This window comes from Cnephaeus nilssonii, assembly GCF_951640355.1.
Source record: "Cnephaeus nilssonii genome assembly, chromosome: 16".
Classification (NCBI taxonomy): Eukaryota; Metazoa; Chordata; class Mammalia; order Chiroptera; family Vespertilionidae; genus Cnephaeus; species Cnephaeus nilssonii.
In genome coordinates, this window is record NC_137087.1 from 43375194 (window position 1) to 43403032 (window position 27839).

The following is a 27839-nucleotide window of genomic DNA, read 5'->3' on the forward strand; positions in this document are numbered from 1 at the left end:
GGCTGCTGGGGCGTGGGCGTCGGGGGCGCGCACGGGCGCGCGCAGCGGTGGGGACGAGCTCCTCCGGTCGCGCGCACCACCACCCGGATCTGAGTGGAAACCGCAGCCTCGCGAGGGAGGAACGCGCGGAGGATGAAGAGGCAGGGGTCCTCCTCGGAGCGGACGCGGGCGCGGATACCGTCCGGGAAGGCCGGTGCGGAAAGGGGCGGGGCGGGGACGGCCCACCCGGCTGCCCGGAGCGGGCGGGGCCGCCGGGGTTTCTGATCGGCCAGTGGATTGATCGCGGTTTCCCTCGGGGTCCCCTGCGCGACAGGTCCTGTCATCCCGGCTTTAAACACGTGGAAAGGGGCGCCTGAGAAGGGGCGTGTAGTGAGAGCGGCCCGGCTCTGGAGCCGGATGTGCGGGTTCGAATCCCGGTGCCCCCACGTATCGTCGTGCGATTGTATTCAAGTTGGTTCACTTCTCTGAGCCTCCCGTTTCCCGTCGCCACTCGAGCATCGCTGTGATGCTTAGATGGCGAGTGCGGAGCTCCGTGCCCAACCTGTGGGGACCGCCCCGTAACCTGTAGCCGCCACAGCGGCCGTGGGGTTGTCTCCAGGGCCACACGGCCACCAGTGGCGGAGCTGGCGGCGGCCACAAGCCCCGAGTCCCTCCTGTCGCGCCAGGGTAGGACGGCATGGCAGGTGCTAGGGATTTGGCAGATCCCTCCGTGAATTCTGGGTCCCTCCCAACCAGCGGTCCTCAAAAGTTTTTGATCTCAGGATCCCCTTTCCCTCCTAAAAATTATTGAGGACCTCAAAGATCTTTATATATATATATATATATATATATATATATATATATATATATATATATATATATATATATATATAGTTAAGTCTATTGATACTGACTGTATTTAAAATTAAAACAAAGTTTTAAAATAGTTATTAACTAGAAAATAACCATAATAAACCTATTACATGTTAACGAAAATAACATTTCTTTTTTCTGAAGAAGAACTGTTTCCCTCAACAAACACACAAAATGGAGTAGTGCCAATGTTTTGTATTTTTGCTGACCTCTTTACTACCTGGCTTAATGGAATTCTCATGCCTGTGTTCTTATACCTGCTTCTGCATTCGGTCTGACATGTCAGGTAGCCTGCCCAAAACTCCACTTGTGAAATAATCAAAGTGCAAAAGGCAAATAACATTTTAATACCATGAAATTTTTCACTGTACAGACCCTGAAAGGACCATCTAAGAGTCTAAGATCCCTAAGGCCCCCGGAGCTAACTGACCTACTACACTTTGAGAACTGCTCCGAACAAATACCTTTTTCTTCGATCCCCATAATATCTTTGCTTTGCCTTACTCCGCCTTCTGTCATAGCCTTTTGTGTGCATTCCCACCCTCTCCTCTCCAAGGCCCTTTCTGGCATGAGGCACATGGTACCCTGCAGCATTGTCGTTAGACTGACCTGACGGCTGGTATGGGTGGCTATCAGGAAACTCGGAATTAATGCAGCACTGTGGGTTAAGAGCATAAGGGTGGTGCTTAACTCTTTCACAGCTTGAGACTGATAGTCTTCTTTTCAGTAAATGAAACAGTTGCAGCTTGATCTTAGCCAATGATAGATTTATGTTTTTCTTTTTTAAATATGTTTGTTTTTGTTTCTTTATTGATTTCAGGGAGGGAGAGAGAGATAGGAGCATCAATGAGGAGAGAGAATCATGTTGGGCTGCCTCCCGCATGTCCCCCACTGGGGACTGTAAGCCAGGCATGTGCCCTGACCAGGAATCGAACCGTGACCTCCTGGTTCAGAGGTCGATGCTCAACTACTGAGCCACTCCAGCCAGGCTAGATTTTTGTTTTTTAAATTAAAAATTGCTTTTTAAAAAATGATAAAAGCAGTATTGGGTAGAAGAAAAATCAAGCAATATAGGAAAGTAAAAAGATAGTAAATGCATTCCAAATCCCAGCACCTAGTTGTAATCATTATCAGTATGTGGTAACCGTTCTTTCAGATATTGCATGAAGTATGCATTCAGAATTCTTTTTTTTTTTCAGAATTCTTAATTTTTAAAAATTGTGTGTTTAGCTTACAGAAAAAGTGCAAAACTATTTTCACCATACTTTTTAGTGCAGATATGTGACTTTTTATGAATTTGTAATTATTCAGCCTTTAGTAAATGTTTGCTTGACTATTGTGGGCCATGGTAGACACTGTGCTTACTGTGGGTGGTAATAAAGATTTCTCACATAAAGACCTTATTATGCCTTGGCCGGGTGGCTTAGCTCATTAGAGCATCTTCACAATATGCCAAGGTTGTGGGTTCGATCCCTGGTCAGGGCACATACAAGAATCAACCAATGAATGCATGAATAAGTGGAACAACAGATTGATGTTTCTCTTTCTTTCCCTCTCTCCCCTCCCCCCTCCTCCCTGTCTAAAATCAGTAAGTTAAAAAATAAACTTTGTGGGGAAAAAGACCTTATTTACAAACTTTAAATCAAGTAAGAGTGATCAGACACTTATCTACATAAATAATAATAACAGATAGAAAATAAGTTTTAAAGAAGAACATATAAAGAGTTATATGAGTTCAAAAAAGGGAGATACAATTTCCTACTTTGGGAGAGAGGAAGTGTCATGGAAATATGATTTGACATGAGTCTTGGAAGAGTTTAGCAGTCAAAGATGGAACTGGAAGGACTTCGTGGATTGAGGAGATGGCATAAGCAAGAGCAGGAATGAGGATTAGGGACAACTGGAGGCATATAGAGAAAATACCTTGTAGTTAATGAAACTAGTATTTTTGCACATTTAGTTGATAGTATCACTTTACATGATTTATCTTCACTACTCTGGGGTAGGTACTACAACCTACTAAGTTGTATAGACAACTTAGGCTAAGTAATTTGTCTAAAATCATACAAGTATGGAGGGGGGCAGGATTTGAAGTCCATCCTAGCACTTAAACATATATTCCTTGTAAAGAAGTTTAAACGTATTCTGCAGGCACTCATTGAGAAGCATTGAAAGAATCTTGACCTGGAATGTGATGATGAGGTCTGTGTTTTAGGAAGATTAATTTGGCATTCAGTAAATATTGTTTCCAGTATAGTTTTTTGTATGTTAGTGTTCTTATTTCATAGTCCAAAGACATCAGTTTTGTAATTAACATATTTTATTGCATTCATGGGCCCTTATATACTTATACACTTTCCTATATTGGACATTTGAATTTTGGCAGCAAAATATAAAATGATAGTGGTAGATTGGTCTGGATAAATAGTCCCATCATGGTATTGCATTGTTTTTCATGTATTTTAGGGACAGCAAGTGGATTTCTCATGGAAGTGTGTGTTGATTCAGTGGAGTCGGCTGTAAATGCAGAAAGAGGAGGTAAGAAAAATTGGAGAATGAGTGATAGTTTCCAGTCCTTTTTAAAAAAATATGTTTTTTAATTGATTTTTAGAGAGAGAGGAAGGGAGAGGAATAGAGAGATAGAAACATCAATGCAGGAAAAACATCATCAATTGGCTGCCTCCTGCATGTGCCCAACTGGGGATTGAACCTGCAACCTGGTCATGTGCCCTGATCGGGAATTGAACCAGTGACCTCTTGAATCATGTGTCGACACTCAACCACTGAGCCACACTGGCCGGGCTACAGTCCTTTTAAGAGACTGAAAATGAATCCTGTGAACTGACCTTGGGAGCCTTTGTGATTAGGAAGGATTCTATTAATTCTTTTGAAAACAACTAAAAAACCTACTGGAAAATTACGATTTTATAGTCTTACTCCCTAGTAGTTTACATTTTGAGTTAGTGTCCACAATTGTATACTCATCAATATTGCTTACTCATCAACTTTTTAACTTAGCAAAGATTTAATTTTTTCAAATTAATTGATTTAAAGATGATTTTAGAGATTTGTTATCATTTTCATTATTAGGACTTCTACCTAATCTTTTTTTTTTTTTTACATTATTTTTACCTTAAGGTTTCTTTTGCACTGTGAACTGCTTTAATAGGAAATTTCAGGATCAGGAAATTTTTTTAGTTTTTTATTATGGAAAATTTCAAGCATATATAAAAATAGAGAAAATAGTATAATGAATCCCCATGTACCCATTACTTAGCTTCACTCATTTTTAGTACATGACCAATCTTTCATCTCTTTTGAGTGTTGGAGGGTGGTGGTACGGGGGGGGGGGGAGGGGGGGGGCGGGAGGGGCGGGGGTGTGTGTCTACAAACTTTTTTGTAAAGAGCAACATAGTATATATTTTCAACCTTGCTTGCCACATTTGGTCTTTGTTGCATCTTTGTGGTTTTTTTGAAAGATATTTTATTTATTTATTTATTTGTGTGTGTTTTCTAGAGAGAGATCAATTTGTTGTTTCACTTATTTATGCATTCATTAGTTGATTTTTGTATGTACCCTGAGTAGGGATCCAACCTACAACTTGGCATACCCAGATGATGCTCTAACCAACTGACTTACCAGACCAGGGCTTCATCATCTTTGTTTTTAAAAATAATTCTTTGAGTTTAACCTGGGTGGCTCAGTGGTTGAGCATCGACCTATGAATTAGGAGGTCACAGTTTGATTCTCAGTCAGGGCACATGTCTGGGTTCCGGGCTCAATCCCCAGTGCAGGGCATGCAGGAGGCAGCCAATCAGTAATTATCTCTCTGATCATTGATGTGTCTATCTCTCTCTCCCTCTCCTTTCCCCTCTGAAATCAATAAAAATATATTTTTAAAAAATCCTTTGAAAATGTAAAAACCATTCTTAATTTGGCAATAAAAAACAATGAAGTACTGGTACATGCTGCAGCATAGATGAATTTTAAAAGATTATTATAAGTGGGAAAACAAATAGTAAAAATAATACCATGTAGTGTATGATTCTACTTATATGAAATGTCCAGAATAAGCAAATTTATGGAGACAGAAAGTAGATTAGTGGTTGCCTAAGGCTGAAGAACATGGAGGGAGAGGAAAGTGACTGCTAAAGGGTGGGAGTTTTTTGTTGAGGGGGGTGGTTAGCAATGAAAGATTGATTATGGTAATGGTTGCAAAACCATGAGTATGCTAAAAACCATTGAATTACACATTTTAAATGGGTGCATTGTATGGTATGTGAATTATATGTCAATAAAGATGTTATTTAAAAAAAAAACTTTTTTCAACTTGTAGGCCATAACAAAAATAAACTGTGGACCTTTGCCTGTGAGCCATGGTAGTTTGCTGACCTCTGATCTATATAATTACCTTCCCGCCTCTACCCTTAGATTGTTCTGGAGTAAATCTCAGACATCATGTCATGTCATCCTCACATAATTTAGTATGTATCTTTAAAAGGACAATTTAAAAAAAAAAACCTTAATATCACTAACATGTCTTAAAACTTTGTTTCTTAATATCATCAAAAATACCCAGTTAGTTTTCAGATTTCTCCTATTAGCTCATACAGTTTTATTTTGTTTTACAGTTCTTTGACTCAAGATCCAGACATTTTATTTGTTATGTCTTTTGACTATTTCAATGTTTCTCTTCTTTAATTATTTCTTTCTTTTCCTTGTAGTTTGTTAATGAAACTGTGATTTTCATCTCTTAGAATATTCTACATTCTCAATTTTGCTGACTGTATATTTAGTATCATTTAATATGTTCCTCAGACTCTTATGTTTCCTATAAAATTATGGTTAACCCAAAGGCTAAATCAGGTTCAGATCTGAGTTTCTTATAAGTACTTTACAGATAACATTGTTGTTCTACTCTCTGTTGCATCACATTAGGAAGATAACATCTTAGTTTCTTCTATTTTTGTGATATTAAGATTGATCAATGGATTCAGATATTGTCAGCTTAATCGATTCTTTATAAGGTTGCTTGTTAACTTTCATCTAATAATTTTAGCAATGCATATTTTACTAGGGTTTGCAAAATGGTACAGTATTAAGTTTAGCATTTGTTTACATTTTATTAGCGGTGTACTTCTGTAAAGAAGATTTTCCCTCGTCATCTATTTGGGTATACAAGAAAGGCAGAATAAATACTTGCTTCTTTTCCCTTAATTACTGATTTTTGAGATAATGAGTTTGTTCTCTATTCTCCAGTGAATTTTTTTTATCATTATAAACCTAGATTTAGACATATTTGATATATCTTAACACACTGTAGTTATTCTTCTTATTGATGCTCAAAATGTCCCATCTTTGATGGGTAGGGAGTAGCCTTTTCAAACTAGTTCCTGAGACCTTTTGACATAGTCTGATAGTTCTTTAGCTGTCAGTATTTTCCTATTCTTGAAATTACCTTGAATTAAGCTGTTTAAAATAACTATGCTTTTTTTAAAGCTTAGAATAATAAAGACTCTCTTGGAAAACATTGTTATTTTCTTATTAGTGAAGAGTCCAGAGTTCCACTATGGTCAATCTAGAAACTTCTTCTTTTTAAAAAAAATATATATATTTTTTTTATTGATTTCAGAGAGGAAGGGAGAAAGGAGAGCGAGAGATAGAAACATCAATGATGAGAGTCATTGATTGGCTGCCTCCTGCAGACCCCCTACTGGGGATTTAGCCCGAAACCCGGGCATGTGCCCTTGACCAGAATTGAGCCCAGGACCCTTCAGTCCCCAGGCTGATGCTGTGTCCACTGAGCCAAACCAGCTAAGGCTAGAAACTTCTTTATTCTAAGTCCTTTCCTTGTACATGGAGAGACAACACTGTAATACAAAATTTTAAGAGACCTAGTTTAACTTGAGTTAACACTTAAATTTGACTACCAATAGCATAATGTGAGTTGGAGAGTGTAGGTGGAATTAAAAATTGACTTTTACGTTAGTTTTATAATTTGATTTCTCTATTTCTAACACTTTTTGTTCTATATTTGGAAAAATATTAAGTTTGTTATTTAATAGGAGTTTATTTGGAGCAGTAATTTTTGAGCAATGCTTTTTAAAAAAATTCTTTATTGTTTAAAGTATTACATATGTCTCCTTTTTCTCCCATTGACCTCTCCTGTTCCACCCCCCCCCCCCCCATGCCCTTACCCCTCTAGTATCTGTTTCTATTAGTTATGCTTATATGCATGCATATAAGACCTTTGGTGCCTTTAAAAATATTTTTTAATTTTCAAAAATTTTTTGTGCTGAGCAATGCTTTTTTTTTTTTTTAAATTACAGGTGCTGGTCGGATTGAATTATGTTCTGGCTTATTGGAAGGAGGAATCACACCAAGCATGGGTAAATGTCCATTTTTTGGATTCCTGGAGACAATTGAGAATTTGTTTCATTGGAATCCTTTACAATGTTACTAACATGTTAACTATGCTATGGATATTGTATCAGTTAGATATGCTTATGGTTGTAAATAAACTTGTCTATCAAAGATGTGATCAAGTAGATTTTTTAGACATTAAAAAGTTGAGATATAGGTAGTTGTTCTTAATATTGGTTCAGTTGCTGTGCAGTAATATCAACAACCAGAGTTTTCTTTTATCTTTCCATTTTGGCATCCTTAGTCTATTGAGTCTTGTTTTCATTTCTCCCCTTCTGGTCTTTGTGTTGTTGACATACGTTTTACTTCTATATATGTTAAAAATTGCACACTACTTGTTATTATTTTCACTGAGGCATTTTATTTGCACACATGTAGTACATCCCTAGAAAAAGAATCCCAGGATTTTCCCTCCCGTGTATTTTGGTCTTGCTTCTTCATCATCCGTGATGCCCACTGATGTTGTCAGTACAATGAAACCAAACTGATATGCCAGAAGCAGGTTGGTCTGCAATTTTCTAGATCTTGAGTTACACATCAAATCTGGGGTTGATCACTCCACACTTGTTTAACCTACCCAAAAGGTTCACAGCAATTTTCACAACTCTGATATTTTTTAAAGAGTTAGTCTTTTAGGATGTGAGGGCAATCTGGCTGCGACATCTGTTACCCCATTGATCACCTCGGTTGACATGGCTGATCTGGCTGGCTAGGTGGGTGTCCCCTTCCTCCCTCACTGATCCATGTGTGTCCTTCCCGAAGCTGTGTGCGTGCTTGAACGAAAAGGAGAGGACTGGTCTTCAGTCAAGGGTGTAGGAGTAGCTGTGCTCCCCTGCTAGAACCTCCACACAAGCTCTGGTTGCTTTTAAGATATTTTTGGTTTGGAGCAATTTGATTATGATGTACCTGAGTGTAATTTTCTTCATGTTTCTTAGATCTGTACATTTATACTTTTTATCACATTTGGAAAATTTTCAGCTTTCACTGTCCTTCACTCCCTCTTTTAGAGACTTTAGTTATACTTATAATTGAATATTTTCAATTGATTATAATTGATTATATCTGTTCTACAATTCACTAATGAACTGCTCTTGTCTTCTTTTTCTGTTTCATTTTGTATAGATCCTGTTGCTTTGTTTTCAAGTTTACTAATCTTTTCTCTGCAATGTCTTATCACTGTTAATCCCACCTACTGTGCTTTTCATCTTACACATTTTAATTTTCATCTCTAGAAATTTGAGTCTGTAATATCTCCCATGCAGCTTCTTAACATTTTGAATATATGGATTAAAGTTATAATAGCTATTTTAATGATCTGGCTGCTAATTCTAACATCTGTATGAGTTCTAGGTTGGTTTTGTTTGATTGATTTATTGCCTCATGATGCATCTTTTTTTCCTGCCTGATAATTTTTTAAAAATATTTTTTTATTGATTTCAGAGAGGGAGAGAGAGATAGAAACATCAATGATGAGAGAATCGTTGATTGGCCACCTCCTTCATGCCCCCTACTGGAGATCGAGCTTGCAACCCGGGTATGTGCCCTTAACCGGAATCAAACCCGGGACCCTTTAGTCCACAGGCCGATGCTCTATCCACTGAGCCAAACCGGCTAGGGCCTGTCTGATCATTTTTTTATTGAATGTAAGGCATATATTATTTTGAGGTTGATGATGGCATTGTTTAGTATAAAAGGTATATACATGCAATAGTCTTTTGAAATATTCTCACTAAAGAAGGGCATTCCCTAGACATCCTATGACATCTCTAGAACATATTTGTAAATTTGACTGCAATCTGGTTTTTTTGCAACAGCAATCATGATTCATTGCTTGGTATTAGGCATATTGCTAGCCCATGAAAATTGGGGTTCTTTCAGCAAGGAAAAAGAAGTAAATTCATATTGGATAAACACTAATGGTGCTTGCCACAGATCATAAACTATTGAGTTCTGAGCTAGTCATGAATTGTGTAATTTTTAGGTACTTTTTATTAATGGATCTCTGTATGAAATCACAAATAAGTAGAACTTTGCTTCCTTTTACATATCTGTTTCAGAAAAAGATCTTTGCTAAATGACTTTGCCCATTAAAGGATCATAAACTTTAGCACTGTGCAACCATCTCTATAGTAGGTGTTCAGTAGAGCTGTAATCAATTAGAAAGGAGAACCCTGATCTTAGGAATACAGTGGCAGAACATGGAGCCTGGTAGTTATTATACTTTCAAATGTTACATACCAGTAAGAGAATTTTTTTTCAACTGACAAGTGTATTTATTTATTTATAAATGTTCTTTTTTAAAAAATGTATTTTTATTGATTTCAGAGAGAGGAAAGAGAGGGAGAGAGAAATAGAAAAATCAATGATGAGAATCACTGATCTACTGCCTCCTGCATGCCCCCTACTGGGGATGGAGTCTGCAACCGGGACCTGTGCCCGGATGGGGAATTGAACTTCGACTTCCTGGTTCTGGGAACTGACAAGAGCTTTTAAAATGCATTAACTTCCTTCTGTTTTCTAAGTTGTTCTCTTTTATCTTTGATTTTCTTATTACTTAACTAATGGGGCTATTTTTTTTCTTCTCAGTATCCTTTTTTCCTTTTAGGTCCACTTTTCTCTGGTTTCCTCAGTCAACTCTTCCATTTCTTGTAGAAGTGATACTATCATAAGAGTGTATGTAAAAGACCAATAATATTTTATTGACTTCCTTGAGCTTCTAGCTCACATTTGTATTTTAATTAGTCTGATTCCTATTCTTATAGGTGTCCTTCAAGTAGTGAAGCAATGTGTCCAGATCCCAGTTTTTGTGATGATTCGGCCACGCGGAGGTGATTTTTTATATTCAGATCGTGAAGTTGAGGTGATGAAGGCTGACATTCGTCTTGCCAAGCTTTATGGTGCTGATGGTTTGGTATTTGGGGCATTGACTGAAGATGGACACATTGACAAAGAGCTGTGCATGTCGCTTGTGGGTAAGAATTTGTATCTGAGACCAAAAAGCCTCTAATGATGCATGCATTTAATATTCCCAATATAGAAAACCACAATCACAAAACTGACTTTTCAGGCACTTATACTAACTATAATAAGCAGTCGATTTTTTAGATGTTTGGGCATGGGGTATGTGTGGCATAGTCTTCCTGACTCTCTTCTATAGATCAGGTTTTTCCACGTTCCTGAAGAATTAAAGGAAAGTTTACCTTGATTCTTTCAACTATTGCACCAAAAACTACAAAAGCTTTTGCATTTGGTGAGGATGGGGAAATGTGGAGAGGACAGAAGTAAACTATATTACTAGGCCAAGTATTCTTAAAGATTCTCAGAGGAGTGAGTAATAGATAAAATGCTGCCCTTGTAGTAGCTAGATTATATAATTTTTATTTGGTGCCTCTAAGAAGTGGATGATTATTTTTTAAATATAAAAATCAGAGATTAATGGAAACATAGGACTTATGAATTTGAAAGGCTGCCATTTTATTATTATTTCAGTTCACTTAGGAGAGGAAGATATGTAAAAGTCTCATCTAACATGGAGAATTCTATATATAGTAATCAATGATGATCTCATCATTCATGTTGTTTTGTGACTTTCTTTTATAGCTATGTGCCGTCCTCTGCCAGTCACTTTCCACCGAGGTGAGTCATTTCCATTTTAGAAATTCTATTGAATATTGTCAGCTTTCTAATTTCACCAAATGCCACAACCTTTGTTTGGAACACAATTCTGTAGTATTACAGTGTTACCAATTGGTTTCTTCTTCTTTTTATTTTTATTTTAGAGAGAGTGGAAGTAAGAGGGAAGGAGAGAGAGAGGGAGAGAGAGAGAGAAATATCAACGTGAGAGAGAAACAACAATCGGCTGCCTCCCACACCCACTTCTACTGGGGATCGAACCAGTAACCTGGGTATGTGCCCTGACCATGACCAGGAATTGAACCTGCAACCTTTCGGTGCTCATGGGATGACTCTCAATCAACTGAGCCACACCAGCCAGGGCCCAATTGGTTTCTTTATGCTGATCTTGGGACTAACTATTGTAAATTTAGAAATGCACAATTTCTAGAATATATGAGCCTTAGTTGTGAAAAGTTGTTAAAAATAGATGGTGGTGAAAAAAAAAGAAAAGATGATGGGGCCCTAGCTGGTTTGGCTCAGTGGATAGAGCATCAGCCTGCAGACTGAAGAGTCCCAGGTTCAATTCCGGTCAGGGGCACGTGCCCGGATTACAGGCTTGATCCCCAGTAGGGGGTGTGCAGGAAGCAGCCAATCACTGATTCTCTCTCATCATTGATGTTTCTATCTCTCCCTCTCTCCTCCTCTCGGAAATCAAGATAGATAGATAGATAGATAGATAGATAGATAGATAGATAGATAGATAGATATAGATGGTGGGAGGCTATAACAGAGGGAGAGAATAAGCATTGCCTACGAGTATATATACTTGTCACAGCATTCCAAGCAAGAATCCTGAGATTCATTTTTATTAGATTGGCTTAGGTCTTATGCAACCCCCAAAAGAATAAATTACTGTGACCAGTGAAATGAAATTTACTGCTTGTTAAGGTTGACAAGATTATTTCTGTATCTAGGAGTGAGGTCAGCTTCTCTAGAAGAACATTTGATTCATGGGCAGAGAGAGGGTGGATATCTGAAAAAGAACTGGACTCTGTTAGGAAGGAGGAAAGAAGAAATAGATGCTGGATTGTCAAGAAGAGATAGATGTTCACTACAGTGCACAAAATTGCTTTACATTATTAATACCTTATCTACATCAGAATAATTTCTAAAATGTATCTAATTTCATATAAAAGTACTTCCTACCTATAAATCAGTTATAATTTCTATACACTTTTTCTAAACATTGGTAAAATGAAGGAACAATTCATTTTGCCTTCAGAGGGCGCTGCTATTGTACAAGAAAAGAAGGAAGTCTTCAGTTACTCTTTTTTTGACTTGGTAGTATGTTTGAGAAATGGTTGAATGTTTTTCTGACCTTTTGTAGGCATTCAGAGATTAGGATAAGAGTAGATACCAGCACTTGCATCCATTTATATAAACTAGAAATAAAGCAGTTATTACCTTGTTTTTCTTTAAATGGATAATACCACCAGAAAACTGGTTTTTTTTGACATGCTATTTAGCAGTGCTTTTCATTAACTAGCAATAACTAAAAGTTGTCAGATTGCTTAAAAGTCAGAACCTTGAGGCTAGTCAAAAAAAGTGTTTGAATATGACAAGTAATTTTAATTAGTAAGCATTTATCTGAAAAACATATAGTTTAAATTTGATATTGTAAATAATTCAAAATAAATTTATCATATTGAATATGTTTTTTTGTTCTTAAACTAAGAAAATCATTTTAGCCCTGGCAGGTTTGGCTCAGTGGGTAGAGCGTTAGCCTGTGGACTGAAGGGTCCCGGGTTCAATTCTGGTCAAGGGCACATGCCCAATTTGTGGGCTTGATCCCCAGTATAGGGAGCATGCAGGAGGTTGCCAATCAATGATTCTCTCTTATCATTGATGTTTCTATCTCTCTCCCTCACCCTTCCTCTCTGAAATAAAAAATATATATGTAAAATAATAAATAAATACATAAATAAATAAATAAAATGCAATTCTCTATTAAAAAAAAAAGAAAATCATTTCAAATTTCTGTTCTTTTCCTTTGCATCACAAAACTGACTTTTGAGTCATACCTGTAGGCACTTATACTAACCTATTTTATATAAGTTTATTAAACTATTCAGTAAGTTTTAAAATATTTTCATGTTCTCAAATTTTTATATAGGCCTGGGCTCCACATTTTTTTCACTCATATATTTAATGAGATAGTATCACTGATGAGAAGATGCGGCCACCAAAAAAAGAAAATAATAGATTTAGCTGCCTCCATACACTTAATGGTGAAAGGAAGGGACCTAATACCTAATTCCTCATATATTAGAACTTCCATATCATATAGCAGTGCTGAAAACCAAACCACAAGTAATTTTTCTGTTTGAGGTTTCTAGTGCCTCTTTACTCTTTGAGGAGGAGAGATGTCTTTCAGAAAGTAAGATGGGAAATCAACCTCATGCAATCTGTTGTAAACAACTGTCTTGGTACAATGAGCCTGGGTATGCAGGGTAAATAGATTAGAACAAGCTATTAGTCAATAATGAGAATGTGAACCAAGGTCTTTTTTAGAACTGGTGAGTAATGTTTCATCCTACTTATTCAGTTTGTCTGAAGCCTCAGGCAGACTTTCCCAAATTTGAGTCACTTGCCTATCACATTTACCATACCTGAATGCTTCCTGTGCAAATTTATTTAATAATTTTCTTAAAATAAATCCTAAATAAATTTATTTTAAAGAGAAAATTTTATAAGTAACGAGAAATGTAAAATTTTCACTCTGATCTGTATTTAAGTAAATGCATCTATTCAGATGTGTACCACCTAAATGATCATGCATACCGACAGTTGTATGCAGACTGTGGTGTGCTGGTAAACTGGCTCTTAGGGGAAAAACCCTGATATGTAGTATTTGTTGATTTCTGTGGTTTAAATACTCCCACCTTGCTCTGGCCGGTGTGGCTCAGTTTGTTGAAGCATCATCCTGTATACCAAAAGGTCTAGGGTTCAATTCCCAGTCAGAGCATAGACCCAGACTGCGGATTGTACTGGAAGGAACCGATTGATGTTTCCCTCCACCTCTCCCCTTTCTCTCTCTCTAAAATTGATAATAACATAAACTCGGTTGAGGATTTAAAAAAAATACTCCCACCTTAAGTGATTTCAAACTGCCAGTGGATTAACAATCATGCTTACAAAATTTCTGAATATTTAACAATGGACTCCTACAAGCCAGTACCAGCCAGGTCCAGCACACCACTGTGTATATACTACATTTTAATCATCACTGTGTTACTGATATCTGTTCAAAATTCAAATCAATTTTATTTATTTCAGCCTTTGACATGGTTCACGATCCAATGGCAGCGTTAGAGACTCTGTTAGCCTTGGGATTTGAACGTGTGTTGACCAGTGGCTGTGACAGTTCAGCGCTAGAAGGGCTACCTCTAATAAAGCGACTCATAGATCAGGTACACGCAATTTCTTTTCTTCCTAAGAATGTTGTGGTACTCCCGATATTCTGCTGTTCGGATGGGTTGTGAAACTAAATATTACTGACTTCAAGTTTACTCTATAGGAAAAAAAACAAGTATGCTATAATATATTTATATAATTCTTACTTCTTTCACATGAGCTCTTTTAGTAATCAAGGCTCTTAAAATCAGATTATAGACAGATCTTACCTAATTTGGGTAACCAGAGCAAATTTTACTTTTTCTCTGCCATCTTATTGCATAGTTTTAAGCCATATCTTCTCACTGACTATCTATGTATAGACTCAGGAGATCCCATATAAAATTTGAGGTAATTATCATTTTAGGTGAATTCTAACACTAAAACTATATTCTTCTCTCATTTCTTTCTTTATATCAAGACTAGAGATCCAGTGCACGAGATTCGTGACTCGGAGGGTCCCTCAACCTGGTCTGCGCCCTCTTGCAGTCCAGGAGCCCTCAGGGGATGTCCGACTGCTGGCTTAGGCCCTGTCCCCTTAAGCTGGTAGTCGGACATCCTTAGCATTGCCGACATCCTTAGCGCTGCTGTGGAGGCAGGAGAGGCTCCTGCCATTGCCGCTGCACTTGCCAGCCATGAGCCCAGCTTCTGGATGAGAGGCGTACCCCTGTGGGAGCACACTGGCCACCAGGGAACAGCTTCTGCATTGAGCATCTGCCCCCTGGTGGTCAGTGCGCATCATAGCGACTGGTCATTCCGCAGTTCGGTCGATTTGCATATTAGCCTTTTACTATATAGGATAGGAGGAAATACAATATTTTTCTCTTGTATGCCCTGGTGTGTTAATTAGCAACATTTTTAGAGCAGTCAGAAGATGGCTTTGTAATTGGGGGAATGCCTATATTTTTCTGACTTCAGTATAGAAGCATTCTAAATAATGAGTATGGACTTTGAGAAGAAAGTGTTCTGGATTTGAGACTTAGGTTTGAAATTTATTTGCTGTGTAATATGGAGTAGATCACTAACCTTTAAACCTGTTTCCTCAATTGTGGAGTTGAGATAAGTTTAATACTTCTTTTATAGGATTGCTCTGAGGGTTGGTAGAGATAAGATATCTAAGAGCCTTAGCACAGGACATGGCATATAATACATTTTAATACATGTTAGTTTCTATTATTACTACTACTGCTATTTTTAATAATAATATTTAGTGTTCCTGGGTATATATCTTTTGTATAGTCATGTAAATAATTTTTAGACATTTCACATAATGACCTGATGTGGCTTTGCTAGTCTGGAACTTACTGATTTTACAAATATTTATTAAGTATATAGTAAGTACAGGGCATTTGTATTATGGTAATGACCAAGGGGCGTGCTTGCATGTGTGTGTGTGTGTGTGTGTGTGTGTGTGTGTGTGTGGTGAGAGCACCTGAAATCTATTCTTAGCAAATTTTAAATACAGCATTATTAACTATAGTTATAATATTGTGGGGAAGAAACAAAATCTCCTCTACCCTCAAGGTTCTGGCTGGTCTAATAATCATAAATATAAGACAGATTAACAAGAGAAAATAACCAAATTTAATACATACATATGTATGGGAACCCTATAAATTCAGAGGAATAAAGGAAGCATGAGTATATAAGACATCCTAAGTTAGGGATGCATGATGGGGGCTTCCAAGGGTCATTGCAGGATGATAAGAACAGAGGTTTAGTAAATTGAAGTTTGCCCTACCCTATGGATAGGTCAAAAAAAGTTATCTCTGATAATAGCTTGTTATGGGCAAGACCTCTATGTTCTTCTAATTAGTTAGAGGGGAGGGAGGGGCAGAAGTTTCTCTTAAGCCTGATGCTAAAATTCAAAGTAAAGCTCAAATTAATCAGCATACTACTGAGTCACATCTTGGAATGGCTTGTTCTGAACCCCCACATTAGATCTCTAGACCTATTCATCCTAATAACTGCAACTCTGTGCCCTTTGACCAACATCTCCCTGTTTCCTCCAGCTCCCTGCCCCTGGTATCCACCATTCTACTCTCCGCTTCTATGTATTCGACTTTTTCAGATTTCATGTGTAAGTGGTATCATGCTAACTTTACTTCTTGAAACAATAACCTTTAAGATATATTATACATGTACTGGTTAAAACCTACCTAGGCCTTGGGCTTAGAAAGGTCTGTGTTTAAATCCTGGCTTTGCCTCTTATTTATAGTGATCTTGCGCTAACCTAAACTTCAGTTTCCTCCCCTACAAAGATAGCATAATAATGGTACCTACCTCCTAGAATAGTTGTGGATTACTTCAGATAATAACAAAAAGTGTGCTTTATATTGTTAAATCACTTTATAACCTTAGGCAAGCATATAGCTATAAATAATCCCAAAAAAGTGATAAAATTCATCTCTTAAAGGTATCATTTTTCTGTCTTAGAAAGTTTTCACTTAGAAGAAACAGTTAAATAATACGTTTTCCTTTCCTTCTTAAAATCATTTCAGCTTTCTAGATAATAAATGTTTTATAGATGCTTCCTTCAGTACATTTGAAAATACTAAACAGTCTTATTCCACTTATTTCTCTAACAGTTATTAAATTTTATGAAATATCCCCTCCCCTTTTACTCTCTATTACCTTGCTTAATTTTCCCCCATTGTACTTATTGCTACCTGAAATTTTATTATATAAATATACCTGTCTTCCTTGAACATGTAAACTCCATGAGAGTAGGAACTTGCTCTTGTTCACCATGTCAGGAAAGAAACACTAAAAAAAAAAACAACACAAACATTTTTAATTGATTTTTAGAGCAAGAGGGAGAGGGAGAGAGAGAAACATTCATGTGAGAGTGAAACATGGATAGGCTGCCTTCTGCACTCCCTTATTTCCCCCAATTGGGATCAAGCCCACAACCCAAGCATGTACCCCGACCCAGAATTGAACCAGCAGTCTTTCAGTACACGAGAGACGCCCAACCAACTGAGCCACACTGCCCAGGGCGAAACATTTTTTCTTTAAAAAAAAAAAGTATTTTTATTGATTTCAGAGAGGAAGAGAGAAGGAGAGAGAGATAGAAACATCAATGATGAGAATCATTGATCAGCTGCCTCCTGCACGCCCCCCAGTGGGGATGGAGCCTGCAACCCAGGCATGTGCCCTGACCGGGAATCAAACCGTGACCTCCTCATAGGTCGATGCTCAACCACTGAGCCAAACACTGGGCAAAATACTTTTTCTTTGTCCTCTCAGGTTCTGTATTAGAGGGCCCACAAATTCAACTGACCATAGACAAATTAGCAAGAAAAAAACCAAACAAACAGATTTTGATCACATATGTATTTATGTTTGAAAGTTCACAAAGAAATGTGACTCAAAGAAGTGCTTAAAATTTGGGGCTTATATACCATCTAAGAGGAAGGGGAAAATGGCACTTGGGAAATTAGAAGTAGAAAGGGTATTTATGAGAAAACAAATGGCTTTTTGGAACGGTAGATGGACCCTTACGAGAATAGATGGGAGATATGATAGTTTTATGACTGATGTCTATTTAGATGTGGTACAGGGAGGGGATTTATGGCGATTTAATTATTTTTTAGTCCTTTTGGGAGGCTCTACTTTTAGGCAGATAAGGAATTTCAAGAACAAATGTCTTCAGCTCAAAATAATTTTTTTTCCACAGTGGCATATTCTTGATCCCTTCAACCACAGTATTTCTCATACTTAGAACAGTATCTGATATATATTGGGCACTTAATAAATATTTGTTGGATGGATAGGCAGGTGAGTAATGACATTTGATAAATACTATCATGATTGATCAATTTAATCATGGTTAAAGAGAATTGTTCAGAAGGGGATCCTCTGAAAAATTTATAAAATCTATAGATTTTCACAGAATGTACACATATATATTTTTTTGGTAATTTTGGAGCTATTTTCCATAATGACATATAACCCAGCTATTATGAAAAATTGTGCCACAACTTAGGGTTTGAGGTCACTTGATTATTTTACTGAGTCCCTATTACTTAAATACTAGTCTGGGGGTTCTAATTTTGCACAGTGTAGAATACAATTTGTTGTTGACTTACACTAAAACAATTTTATAGCAATCCATCATTTTTTCTATGACCATTCTTTCCAAGTCATTTGTCGGTCTCTGTTTCCCTTTTTGCACCAGTATATCATTTCTTACCCTCACTTTCTTGAAACTAAAAAAATTTGGAACCCTTTTCATAGATGACTTCTCCAATATATCTAGCTCTTTGGAAATGCATTAGAATTTGTGGCTTTGCTCCATAAAATGTCTCAAAAGACAATCATATTGAATATTCACCTTAATTTTACACTGATAGTTACTTAGAGCTCATTAAAATATCTATAACTTGTCTTAATCGTAAGGAGAAAGGTTGTTTCTCCCTCTGTTCATGACTATCTATATTCTCTTCCCTGTTTATTACCTTTCTTTTTCACTGCTTAGCTATTACTGCTTTTGAGATTTTCTGCTTCTCTTCCTTTTTTTTTTTTTTTTTTTGCATTTATTTCTGGTGTTAGTTTTTACTTTATTCCCTTATTTTGGTTTCTGTTCTCTTCTCTCCTTTTGTATCCTCTTTTTTCTTGATCCTTCTGCCCCTCTTCTCACATTGGACATGATACCTCTTTTTCTCTTCTTCCCATTTCTGCTCCACACATTAAGTCCATCTTTCAGTTTTCTCATTTGTCCTAACTGGACATGATATAGAATTAATTATTTTTCAATATTAGTTGTATTTATTGAATACATTAGTTGAATGTTTCATTGATTTATGGAAAAAGAAACTAAGTTAAAGGTGGTTCTTGGTTGAATTTTTTTCTGTTGTTCAGCAACACTCAATAGAAGAAAGATTGTCTACCTACCCCTGAGTTGGGTAGAGTGTAGACTGAGTGAATACATAAGCTGAACAGTTGAGGCAAATCACTTAGAATTGTGTTGGGTTGACAGGATTGGCTGGCCCAGTATTAAAAACCCCTCTCAGGGAATCCACATGTGAAGAAATCCAATTTATATATAATGTAAAGGTTTTATTCTGCAAATTAGTTGAGCTTGACATAATATGTAATTTTTATTCTGTCCTTGTTACCTAGCTGCTACTAGCAGTTCCACTAAGTATGCATTTTTAATGGGGTGATTTTCTTTTGACTTTCAGTGATATATCACCAAAATTTATTTAAGAAATGTGATGGAAATTAGAATAAAAGTAAGGACATTTCAACACCTAGCTTCTAGAATTATCATAAATTAAAGCAATTCATATAGTTTAGTTTTATTACTTAAAACCCAGTTAAATGGACATATGGTTTTATTTAATTGGTATGATAAGCTAGGGAATTTAGTTGAGGATGCAAAATTTGAGTATATTTCTTGCCTTCTCCCCCTCCCCCCTAATAATTTACAGTTATCCTATGCTCTTTCTTTCCTGCTGAAATCTTAAATTCAACTACTTCCATCCCATAACATACCAAGAGCTCAGATTAGTGTTATTTTTCAGTAATGACTTTTCTTAAAGTGATGTGATTATTCTGTATTTATATTGTATCCTTCTATTCTTTGTGTTTAATAAAGAATACTTTAAAAACTTAAACAAAGTTTTTAAAGTAATACAATAAATAACTGGATAGAAAGAGTTATTTTGCTGAATATCTTACTTACCTAAGGTCCCAGAGAAACGAAAGATCTACTGAAAAGTAAACATTAATAGTAATTTTTAAAATTTAATATACTTATGTTTCTGTTCTCACTGCCTTACTATTTCATTTAGAGAAAGATATTAAAATTTACTTGTTTATTTTTTTTTCTTTTTTCAGGCAAAAGGCAGGATTGTGGTAATGCCAGGTATTTATTTATCTATCAATTCACTAGTATAACACTGAACTGTGATGAAGGAAGAGCAAAGGAGGCAGGGCAGTATGGGAGAAAGTTTTAGTACACGGTGTTCAGAAAGAATATATCATTTGATTAAATTGTTTAAGATGGCAGATCTCTGCTGGAATTTAAAACTTTAGATAAGGAAGAGAATATTTTAGCAGGGATAAGCTCAGAGAAGAGCAAAAAAAAGAAGTAGATTAGAATTGGGCTTTCCCCATGTTTGCTCTCCTGTAGTGTAGAATTTTATGAGTGAAGATGGTCATCTATAGTGAGGCACACCAAGTTTGCTGCTACTCTGTGTTAGGGCCAAATGTATAAGTTGTAAACAAAGTGTAAGCAAACATAATATCCCTGGATAGATATAATACTCAGTTCCTGAAAATCTGATCACCAAATTCTTCTTTGTAGTCAGCACAGTTGGATCATGTGCTCCTGATGATAACTATAAGATTAAGTACATTACAGATCATTAGAAAAGAATAATTTCTAAAGAATTGGATAAGGTGACCTAGAATCAGAGGGAGACAAATATAAAGATTATCTTAATTTTTTCTTATTATTAAATTTCTCAAACATATGAAGGAGTAGAAAAAGGTATATACTCATTTTATAGATTTAACATTTTGTAACATTTGTCTCTTATCCTGAGGTATTTTAAAGTTCAATTAAAGGCATCATGACATTTTATCTTTATGCATCTTTTAAAAATACGGGCATTTTATTGTAATCACAATACCATTATTATATTTATCAAAATAAACACTAATTCTTTAATGCCATTTAATAATCAATACCCTCTTTTCCCTAGTTGCCCCCAGAATGTTTTTTATAGCTGATATGTTCAAATCAGGATCCCATCAAAGAATAAGTATTGCACTTGGTTGTTACCTTAATATTTTTTAATATAGAAGTTTTTCTTTTCTTTTTTCTTGCTTTAAAAAAAATGAAATTTAAAAAGTTTGGGCCACTTACCTGTAAAATGTCCTACTTTCTGGATTTATCAAATTGCTTCCTTTTGATATTGTTTAGTGTGTATTTCCTAGCTACTGCACTGCCTATAAACTGGTAGCTAGATCATAAGGCTTGATTAGATTCTGTTTAAATATTTTTGGTAGTGTACTTTATGGGTGATTCTGTATATATCATATTATATCACATCAGAAGGCATAGAGTTTCTGGTTGTCTCACTACCAGTGATGCCAAGACTAACTAGGGGTCAAAATGGTGATAGCCAAATAAAGGCCAACTTTTAAAAAGAGGCCATACAAAGGGATAGTATCAGAAATTTAGGAAAGTTTTGACCTGTAGCAAGTCCTTGAAATGTGAACAGATAGAAAGCATATGCTATCTGTCAAATTGAGACCGTTTATTAAAGAGACTTAACTGTTTTTAATGTATTTCCATTTAAAAATAAATGTATTAAGTTTTGACAGTTAATAGCCGGGCTTAGATAATTGTTAATATTAAGGTTGCCTTTGCTGATTATGTAATTTTTAAGTTATCTACTATGTGCAAGGCATGCAGAGTTACACAAGGAACTACTTCCTCAAAAGGCTTACTCTTGAGGTGAGAAGAAGTTGTATAGAAAAATATTTGTGATTATTTAACAACCCTTACCAAGCAAGTGAGAATCCTACCTAATAATAGACAAATATGCAAATTGACCATACCTCCAACACACCCACAAGCCATGCCCACAAGCCACACCCACCATCCAATCCGAGCGAGTATGCAAATTAACCCATCCAAGATGGCTACAGCCACAGAGAGCAAGGTTTCCCAGGCAACAGAGGGAAATAAGCTTTCTGCCAGCCGTTGCAGGCCTAAGCCTCCACTCAAGCTACAAAGTTTCAATTATAGAAGGTAAACAAATTCAAACAGAAATGGCGGCAGAATGGAGCTTGAGAGAGCAGGCCAGGGTTGCCACCGGCAACAGGGGAAGCAAAGCTTTCCGCACACCCTGGCCGGGCCCACCCGCTTAAGGCTACAAAGTTTCGATTATAACCCCAACAGAAATGGCTGCAGGCCTCGGAGGGAGCCCCAGGCTTGGCTCCGCTCCAGGCTACAAAGTTTCAATTGTAGAAGGAAAATAAATTCCAGATACCAGGGCCTCCACTTGGGTTGCCAGGAGGCGTGGCCGGCCTGCAAACCACCACAGGCCTCTCGCTCAGGCCGCCCCATGCCCCAAGGGAACCCCACCCTGATCAGGGACACCCTTCAGGGCAAACCAGCTGGCCCCCACCCCTGTACCAGGCCTCTATCCTACCTAATAAAATGGTAATATGTAAATTACCATCACTCCGCTACGCCCAGGATTGGGCCAGAGGGAGGCGCAGGGGGTGGGACTTGGGGTGGCTGGGGTAGCCAATTGGGCTGGCGGGACGCTGAGCTGGCGACGCGAGCTCAGTGTCTGCGCCATGGCTGTGCTGCGGAACAGAATGGGCCTCTGGGGCAGCGAGCTCACGTCCCGCCGGGGACCATCAAAAGTGGGGGAGCTGGATGCCTGTCTGCTCCAGCACCAGGCCTTTTGGAAGCCTCCGCCGAGCTGGAGGCTTCCGAAAGGCCTGGTGCACCAGCGGACAGGCACCCAGCTCCACCGCGATCGAAAGTGAAAGCGTGTAGGGGACCCTACATGTGCATGATTCAATCATGCACTGGGTCTCTAGTCCTATATAAGAAAGACGTAATATGCAAATTACCCATCACTCCAACACACAAGATGGCCGCCCCCATGTGGACACAAGATGGCCGCCACAAGATGGCCAGCAGGGGAGGGCTGTTGGGAGGGACCAGGCCTGCAGGGGAGGGCAGTTGGGGGCGACCAGGCCAGCAGGGGAAAGCAGTTAGGGACAATCAGGCCGGCAGGGGAGGATAGTTAGGGGTGACCAGGCTGGCAGAGGAGGGCAGTTGGGGGCAACCAGGCCTGCAGGGGAGGACAGTTGGGGGGGACCCAGGCCTGCAGGGGGGGAGGACAGTTGGGGGGAACCAGGCCTGCAGGGGAGGGCAGTTGGGGGCGACTGGGCCAGCAGGGGAGGGCAGTTAGGGGCAATCGGGCTGGCAGGGGAGGGCAGTTAGGGGCAACCAGGCCTGCAGGGGAGGGCATTTGGGAGCGACCAGGCCTGCAGGGGAGTGGTTAGGGGGTGATCAGGCTAGCAGGCAGAAGCAGTTAGGGGCAGTCAGGCAGGCGAGTGTTTGGGAGCCAGCAGTCCTGGATTGCGAGAGGGATGTTCGACTGCCCGTATAGGCCCGATCCCTGGGATCGGGCCTATACTGCCAGTTGGACATCCCTCGAGGGGTCCCAAATTGGAGAGGGTGCAGGCTGGGCTAAGGGACACACACACACACACACACACACACACACACACACACACACCATGCACGAATTTCGTGCACCAGGCCTCTAGTTATATGCTAAGCTTTGTGGTGGATATGAAAACAGAAATGAATATGAAGTAATCATTTTACTTGAGGAGCTCACAGAATAGATCTATAAAGAAATTATTAAAATTTCATGAAAATAAGTACCAAAAAGGAAAAATTCCTAGATAAGTCAAACTGAATGTCTGATGAATATTCATCATGGAGAAATCTAAAGATAAATAGAACATAGTGGTTTCTCTTTAGGGATTTTCATAATGAAGCTTACAACATAGGTTCGTTTTCTCACCTGTAAAGAGAGGATATTAAACCAATTGTCCTCTTTGGTTCCAACTGTAAAGATGTGTTACTCTGTGTTTCAAAAATGTATTATCTATGTCCTAAAGTTGCTGATAACTGGAACAACATGGTTTCAGTGGCCAGACATCTTGTTATGTGTCAGAAGGAAATAACATATTTGCCTTTTAATCCTTATAACAAGCTCTGAGGAAATCTCTCTTTTGGTTAAAAAAGTTGAGGCTCAATGGTTTAAAGTAATTTATCTAAGATCACATAACTGAGGAGTTACAGTGGTGAAGCCAGAATTCCAATCCAAATCTAACTTCTCAGTCTGTATTCTTTTTACTTCTTAGGGCTCAGTGATGTTACTGTGCCTCTAAGAAAAAAAAAGTTAATGAGTCCAAAAGAGTGTGTGAAGTCAAGTTATTTCAGCAACTTGAGATACAAAGTACATATTTTATCAGTCATTAAAAATATTTATTTAATACTCCTATATATTAGGAGACAAGGATATAAAGATCAATAATTTTATATTTATAATATGGTATCAGTTGAGAATATTCTTTTATACAAACTTTAAGATATTGTTCATCAAAACAAATGAGTCATCATAAAGTACTTGACTGTGCAGTTTTTATAAAGTAGATTCAGATTCTTCTGTGAAATGAAACAAGAATTTGGTATTATAATGAATAAACTATATAATACCTGGCATTATTCCCATTTCCAATGACATCATGGTCTTCAAATGCTGATCCAGAGAGAAAATCTTGGAGGTTCCCTTTCAGACACATTTCTAAGGCTGTGCTTTTGTAGCTTTGTCTTCTAGCCTGGCCTCCTTTTGTTTTAATTTGACTTTTCTTTAATTGAGGGGGAACAGGGATAGAGCGCTCGATGATTTTCCTTGCCCTAGAATAATCTTTTTAGATTTAAAGTCTGTAACTTCAGTATGGAAATTTATTATTTATTAAATTTTATGCAAAGTTCTATTCTACTTTAATGTATTACTTATTTTTTCCAATAGGGGGTGGCATAACAGACAGAAATCTACAAAGAATCCTTGAGGGTTCTGGTGCTACAGAATTCCACTGTTCTGCTCGGTCTGCTAGAGATTCAGGAATGAAGTTTCGGTAAAAGTGTATTATTTGATTCATACAAAAAGAGATGAGATTGATCTTTATTTCCCCCCCATAGGAAAACCTTAGTTAATGGCTTGATGAATGAATGGAATGTTGTGATTAGTATATAAGTATTGATGTGAGGGTGATCTGGCTGCAACATCTGTCACCCCATTGATCGCCGGGATTGATTCCACTGATCTAGCTGACTAGGCGGGTGGCCCCTTCCTCCCTCACTGTTCCCTGTGCATCCCTGCCAAAGCTATGTGTGGGAGGTCAAAGAGGATGACCCTCCCTGATAGAGGAGAGGACCGTTCTTCGGACACGGGTATACGCACAGCTACGCTCCCCTGCTAGACCCTCCAAATAAGCTCTCAGGGTCCATTTGTAGGAGAATGCATGGTAGTCAAGTTTCCAAGACTCCAGACACATCCAAATGAGGTGCGGCATGTGGCAGTCTCTTTAAAAACACACACAAAACAATGCAAAACGGTTCTTATCTTGCTTTAAAAAAGCAGGCTCTTCTGAACATAGGTGAACCATTATATCATTAAGTCATTGCTAAAAGTTAATAATAAACTAATTTAGTATCTCAGCTTCAAATCAGTCAGATAAGTATGTATGCTCATTCACCCGTGCTTTCCTTTAGCAAACAATAACTATGGTGTAAGGTTGGAAGAATCATAGTTATTTTTATCTCTCCTACCTTTAATACTTAGTCTTCCTTTACCTTTGCTCTCTATTTTCAGTTATTTTGAAATTTTATCACATTAAGGAATTGAAACTATTGTGTGTGTTTTTATTATACTTGAGAGTACTCCTATAATTTAATAGTTAGCAATTGATCATTTATAAGTTGGGAAAAGTGAGAAATAAAAGAAACAAGAGCCTTACAACTTACATTTTAGATGCAAAATCAGTTATATTGCTTTGGTAGATTTGGCTACTAGATATTTCAAGTAATTAATTAATAAAAATTATGAAATACAGTAGTCTAAGGTCCTTGACTTACCTTTGTTCTAGGCCATGAAATGGCCTATAAAATGAAGTGCCAGTATAGGAGGGCTCATTTAACAACTCATGTAATTATCTGTTCCTTTATTGTTTCTATTGCAGAAATCCCTCTGTTGCCATGGGAGCCTCTCTTTGTACCTCAGAATATTCTCTAAAGGTAACAGATGTGACCCAAGTAAGGACTTTGAATGCTATTGCCAAGAATAGTCTGGTTTAGCCAGACCTCTCTGAGAGACATGGATATCACAGGATGAAGGCAGAAGAATAGTTTACAGTTCTCTGTAACACTGCTTTAACCTTCTTCTCTGGCCAGGACAGTCACGGTGTTTGCTTTAAGTCGCACATGGCCATGGAGAATGTTTCCAAGAAGAAAACTTGAAAAAGAGCTAAAATCACTCCCTTTGCCTAATCTTGCCAGCCATCCTCATTGTCATGTTTAAATCTGGTCTTTTTCTTCCGTGGACAGAAGTTTAGTCTGTTTTCATTGGAGTTAATTGATGAACTGAGAAAATTCAACTGCAAGATATGAATTTAGAGTGTGACTTTAGGTACAGTTTCATAGCAGTATTTTGCATTTTCTTTTATAAAATAAAAATGTCCATACTGTTACAGCAGTCTCTTATTTGTACCCTGACTAGAGTCTGGCAAAATCTGAAAGAGAAGATTTTTGTTTTGTTTTACCTTCATTTTCTCTTTTTATTATGTATTAATTAGGTATGTTGCCCTGGGCAAGATGCTAGGGATACTGAGTACAGTGGTACAGCATGAAAGTTCCTGGACATGGGAAGCAGGATATAAAAGTTTCCAGACCTGCCCGGCCGGCCGGGGCTCAGTGGTTGAGCGTCAACCTATGAAACAGGAGGTCACAGTTCAATTCCCAGTCAGGGCACATACCCGGATTGCAAGCTCGATCCCCAGTGTGGGGGTGGGCAGGAGGCAACCAATCAATGATTCTCTCTCATCATTGATATTTCCATCTCTCTCTCGTGCTCCCTTCTTTTCTGAAATCAATAAAAATATATATATTTTTAAAAAGAAACAAAAAACATCCCCCTATAGATTATTTGCTAGTCATAAAAGTTGAAACTTACCCTTGTAATAGAGCTATCTGGTTGTTACCACCTTAACCCAGTAATAAATATTACTAGCAGCAAAGACTATATTGCTGAAGGACAGGATTTGAAAGGGGAAGAGGTCATCTTGAGTGTATGACCTGTGTTGGGAAATTGCAGGTTGGAGGTCTCCAATGTTAGAAGAGCTGAGTTGGACCTCGTGGGAAGCGGCTGTAACAGTGCGATGGTTGGCCACTGATTAAGCAATAGTGAACTATAAACAGCACCAGCTCATAGGGTGGCCAACCATCCCAGTTTGTTTGGAACTTTTCTGATTTTAGCATTGAAAGTCCCATATCCTGGGAAACTCCTCAGTGCCAGATGAACTGGAAAATTTTGGTTACCCTACCAGCTCAGTGAAGTTATCTTTGCCTTTTTTCTTAGTCCTCTTCTCCCTGCCCTAATCTTGAAATTAGGGATTGGAGGGAGGGGGATAGAATAACAAGGAAAATGATTACAGGAATGACACTGCTCTCCCTGGCAGTAGCTGGTCCCTGAGATAAGAAAGGGGAGGGGGTTTAAATTAGATGTGTTTTGTGGGTGATAAAAATGTCCCAAAATTGCACAATTCTATGAATATGCTAAGACATTTAATTATATACTTTAAGTGGGTGAATTGTATGGAATTCATATCTCAATAAAGCTGTTTTTAAAAAATATATAAATGTAAGTGTTTTAAATTATATTAG

The 27839-nt window shown here is 37.9% G+C and overlaps 1 protein-coding gene across 3 annotated transcripts; it reads left to right on the forward strand.

Annotated features, from left to right (window-relative positions):
- Positions 1–8: 8 nt before the first annotated feature.
- Positions 9–27839, forward strand: CUTC (cutC copper transporter). 3 transcript variants are annotated; one of them, XR_013814772.1, is made up of 10 exons: positions 9–193; positions 3319–3390; positions 7183–7242; positions 10039–10248; positions 10877–10912; positions 14228–14361; positions 16357–16424; positions 20189–20216; positions 24931–25036; positions 26141–26174. XR_013814772.1 is itself a non-coding variant. In XM_079794146.1 (9 exons), the coding sequence occupies exons 1-9, from the start codon at positions 133–135 to the stop codon at positions 26253–26255; spliced, it is 822 nt and encodes a 273-aa protein (XP_079650272.1). In that variant the 5' UTR covers positions 20–132; the 3' UTR covers positions 26256–27839. The 3 variants fall into 3 exon arrangements, 2 of the variants coding, with proteins under 2 accessions (XP_079650272.1, XP_079650273.1); XM_079794146.1 differs by lacking the exon at positions 16357–16424 and having other exon boundaries at positions 20–193; positions 26141–27839; XM_079794147.1 differs by lacking the exons at positions 9–193; positions 16357–16424 and adding an exon at positions 8717–8810 and having other exon boundaries at positions 3376–3390; positions 26141–27839.